Source organism: Clupea harengus, chromosome 12, assembly GCF_900700415.2.
Source record: "Clupea harengus chromosome 12, Ch_v2.0.2, whole genome shotgun sequence".
Lineage (NCBI taxonomy): Eukaryota > Metazoa > Chordata > Actinopteri > Clupeiformes > Clupeidae > Clupea > Clupea harengus.
The window spans coordinates 25,347,349-25,352,348 of record NC_045163.1 but is presented as its reverse complement, the minus strand read 5'-3'; the positions used below and the strand labels follow the sequence as shown (position 1 = coordinate 25,352,348).

The following is a 5,000-nucleotide window of genomic DNA, read 5'->3' as shown; positions in this document are numbered from 1 at the left end:
TGTCTCTGTCTCTCTCTGTGTCTTTCTGCCTCTCTGTCTCTCTCTCTGTCTATCTCTCTGTCTATCTCTCTGTCTCTCTCTCTGTCTCTCTCTGTGTCTCTCTGCCTCTCTGTCTCTCTCTGTGTCTCTCTGCCTCTCTGTCTCTATCTCTCTGCCTCTCTGTCTCTGCCTCTATCTCTGTCTCTTTCTCTGTCTCTGTCTCTTTCTCTGTCTCTTTCTCTGCCTCTCTCCCTCTCTGTATCTGCTTCTGTCTCTGTCTCTCTGCCTCTCTGTCTCTGCCTCTATCTCTATCTCTGTCTCTTTCTCTCTCTTTCTCTGTCTCTTTCCCTCTCTGTCTCTTTCCCTCTCTGTCTCTTTCTCTGTCTCTCTCTCTGTCTCTTTCTCTGTCTCTTTCCCTCTCTGTCTCTCTGTCTCTGTCTCTCTCTCTGTCTCTTTCTCTGTCTCTTTCCCTCTCTGTCTCTCTGTCTCTGTCTCTCTCTCTGTCTCTTTCTCTGTCTCTTTCCCTCTCTGTCTCTCTGTCTCTGTCTCTCTCTCTGTCTCTTTCTCTGTCTCTTTCCCTCTCTGTCTCTCTGTCTCTGTCTCTCTCTCTGTCTCTTTCTCTGTCTCTTTCCCTCTCTGTCTCTCTGTCTCTGTCTCTCTCTCTGTCTCTTTCTCTGTCTCTTTCCCTCTCTGTCTCTCTGTCTCTGTCTCTCTCTCTGTCTCTTTCTCTGCCTCTCTCCCTCTCTGCCTCTCTGTCTCTGCTTCTGTCTGTGTGTGTGTGTGTGTGTCAGGGAGGTTTCAGGCTTTCTCCTGGTCTCTCTGTCTCCGTCTTTGCCTGGCGTCTCTGTGTGCCAGTAGGACAGATGCACGCTCCCTCCCTCCGGTGTTTTCCTCTGTGCGCAGGAATGAGCCATCATCTCTGGCGTCGCCATCATCTCTGGCGTCGCCATCATTCCCCTCTGATGGAGAAAAGGCATGTCTCTGTGTGTGTGTGTGTCATTCTTTTTTTTTTTTTTGGATTCGCCCCGCGTGATGCGGGTACTGCAAGACCCTGGGAGAGAGAACACAGTCTGATCGGGCACAAATACCCAGGCAGCCGGGTTGGGTGGTTATGTAACCGCGCTGGAGCCTCGATTGCTCCCAGGGGCCCTTGGCCAGGAGCCTGCGGACACACGCCGCCGTTCCAAGAGTTGGCCCGTCGGAGCCAGCGCTCGAGGCCAGTGATTGGCTGGAAAGAGCCCAGCGGGCTCCGGTTGGCTGGCTGGCTGGCTGGCTGGCTGGGGTTGACCTTGGCCAGGCCCTGTGGCTGGCTGGAGATTGAGGCCAGTTTGTGTAGAGGATGTCACTCTGTTCTGCTCAGCAAACGCTGATTCACACCCACACACTCACACAAGTGTGTACGCCAATGCGCACACACACACACACACACACACACATACACACACACACACACACATGCTCGCAGGCAGCTGATGCAGAGGCCAGATCAGTACAACTGGCTGAGCATGTGTCTGTGTGTGTGCGCACGCGCGCACTGGCTGTGTGTGTGTGTGTGTGTGTGTGTGCACTCGCGCTCTGGCTGTGTGTATGATAGGGGACAGATACAGAACATGGCGTCTCCTCTACACTTGTGCACTTGTGTTAACTGTCCAGTCATAATTACCCAGCGTCACAGTGATTTAAATCAGACCCGTTCAATCCCACCACTGTGCTGGTGAGAGGTCTGGTGATGGAAAAAGCACAGTACTCTGCCAGCGAGCTAAAAGACATGCTAAAAAAGGCCCTGAAGTCCTAAAGAAGTCCGTCTGCTTTTTAAATACTGCAGGAGAAGCTGTCAAGACTGACAGTTTCAAATCCGCATGTTGCCCTCACTTTGTGGAACTGATTCTGTTGATGCCAAGTGGCTTGTGGTCTATCTTCCTACATTATTATACATGGTTATGCAATAAGCCCCAATAATATACATCATTATACATTGTTATATACATCTTATCTGTGCAATAAGCCCCAATAATATTCATTATTATACATTGTTATATACATCTTATCTGTGCAATAAGCCCCAATAATATACATTATTATACATTGTTATATATATCTTATCTGTGCAACAAGGCCCAATAATATACATCATTATACATTGTTATATACATCTTATCTGTGCAATAAGGCCCAATAATATACATTATTATACATTGTTATATATATCTTATCTGTGCAATAAGGCCCAATAATATACATCATTATACATTGTTATATATATCTTATCTGTGCAATAAGCCCCAATAATATACATTGTTATTGTTATTATACATTGTTATATACATCTTATCTGTGCAATAAGCCCCAGTAAATCATGTTGAGCAGTAGGTGCCCAGAGCCCCATAGTGCTGTGGGTGATGACGAGCGTGTGTGTGTGTGTGTGTGTGTGTGTGTGTGTGTTTGTGTCCCCCCGGTCTTGTGCCCTGCAGCACGTGGACATCGCGGCGCTGCTGATCAAGTACAACACGTGTGTGAACGCCACGGACAAGTGGGCCTTCACCCCGCTGCACGAGGCGGCGCAGAAGGGACGGACGCAGCTGTGCGCTCTGCTGCTGGCCCACGGCGCCGACCCCACCATGAAGAACCAGGAGGGCCAGACGCCGCTCGACCTCGCCACGGTAACCATGGGCTTCAACTCACACACACACACACACACACACACACACTCACAGAGACACACTCACACACTCACAGACACACACACACACTCACAGAGACACACTCACACACTCACAGACACACACAGACACACACACTCACAGACACACACACTCACAGACACACACACTCACAGACACACACACTCACAGACACACACACTCACAGACACACGCACTCACAGACACACGCACTCACAGACACACGCACTCACAGACACACGCACTCACAGACACACACACTCACAGACACACACACTCAGACACACACACTCACAGACAGACACTCACAGACAGACACTCACAGACACACACACTCACAGACACACACACTCACAGACACACACACTCACAGACACACACACTCACAGACACACACACTCACAGACACACACACTCACAGACACACACAGACACACACAGACACACAGACACACACAGACACACACACACACAGACACACACACTCACAGACACACACACACTCAGACACACACACACACTCACAGACACACGGGCACTCACAGACACACGGGCACTCACAGACACACACGCACTCACAGACACACGCGCACTCACAGACACACGCGCACTCACAGACACACACGCACTCACAGACACACACGCACTCACAGACACACACGCACTCACAGACACACACGCACTCACAGACAGACACTCACAGACACACACACACACACACACACCGACAGACACTCACACACTTACACAGAGAGACACAGAGAGAGACCCTCTCTGCAGTGTATCACACATAGCTAGGATTCCATACAGACATTTTAAAATTGCTCATAACCATTTGATTCAATTTTTTTGTTTTCATTTGATGGATTTCTGTGTCCACCGTCTGTTCTTCCCATTATTGTGAGACCTTTAGGGAAGAGCATCTCTCCCCGGGTCTTCATTTCCAGTCATTTCTCTGAGATTTCCCTCCCAGTGAAGAGATTAGGCCACATTGCATCATGCCTTGTGCAACATGTTGCATAAGAAACAAACTCTCAAATCATAACACACACACACACACACACACACACACACACACACACACACACACACACACACACACACACACGGCTGCACACCTGTCTCTCCCCTAACCTGTACACCTCACACACACACACACACACATCATAACACACACACACACACACACACACACACACACACACACACACACACACACACACACACACACACACACACACACCATAACACATGGACGGGGGAACCAAGCCTCTGGCTCTCAAACACAGCACGCAAAAACATGGTTCGCAAGAACTGAAAATGCCCAACACTCACTTCATGAAATGTTCATTTTTGCAGGCAGTAGTACACCGGTGTTTTCTAAGAACTGCCATGATGTCTCTTGCTGAAAGTGTATAGGACCTGAGCCAGTGTAATACAGCAGTACACACATGAATCAGTGCCGTGTGTGCTACACGACAGTCAAAGATGGAGGGAAATACAGCAGTATTAAAGCAGCCGTACTCTCTTAAAGCAGCCGTACTCCCTTAAAGCAGACGACCTCACTTAAAGCAGGCGTACTCCCTTAAAGCAGACGACCTCATTTAAAGCAGCCGTACTCACTTAAAGCAGCCGTACTCACTTAAAGCAGCCGTACTCTCTTAAAGCAGCCGTACTCCCTTAAAGCAGCCGTACTCACTTAAAGCAGACGACCTCCCTTAAAGCAGCCGTACTCACTTAAAGCAGACGACCTCACTTAAAGCAGGCGTACTCCCTTAAAGCAGACGACCTCATTTAAAGCAGCCGTACTCACTTAAAGCAGCCGTACTCACTTAAAGCAGCCGTACTCTCTTAAAGCAGCCGTACTCCCTTAAAGCAGACGACCTCCCTTAAAGCAGACGACCTCACTTAAAGCAGCTGTACTCACTTAAAGCAGACGACCTCACTTAAAGCAGGCGTACTCCCTTAAAGCAGACGACCTCCCTTAAAGCAGGCGTACTCACTTAAAGCAGACGACCTCACTTAAAGCAGGCGTACTCACTTAAAGCAGCCGTACTCTCTTAAAGCAGCTGTACTCACTTAAAGCAGACGACCTCACTTAAAGCAGGCGTACTCCCTTAAAGCAGACGACCTCACTTAAAGCAGGCGTACTCCCTTAAAGCAGACGACCTCACTTAAAGCAGGCGTACTCACTTAAAGCAGCCGTACTCTCTTAAAGCAGCTGTACTCACTTAAAGCAGACGACCTCACTTAAAGCAGGCGTACTCCCTTAAAGCAGACGACCTCACTTAAAGCAGGCGTACTCCCTTAAAGCAGGCGACCTCCCTTAAAGCAGCCGTA

The 5,000-nt window shown here is 49.0% G+C and overlaps 1 protein-coding gene across 1 annotated transcript in view; it reads left to right on the top strand.

Moving 5' to 3' along the window:
• The window catches only part of tnksa (tankyrase, TRF1-interacting ankyrin-related ADP-ribose polymerase a), a 70,933-nt gene that overhangs the window by 54,050 nt on the left and 11,883 nt on the right, over positions 1–5,000 (top strand). The window contains exon 16 of the mRNA XM_031578501.1: positions 2,451–2,639. Within this exon, the coding sequence (XP_031434361.1) occupies positions 2,451–2,639 (189 nt within the window). The remainder of the gene's footprint in view (positions 1–2,450; positions 2,640–5,000) is intronic.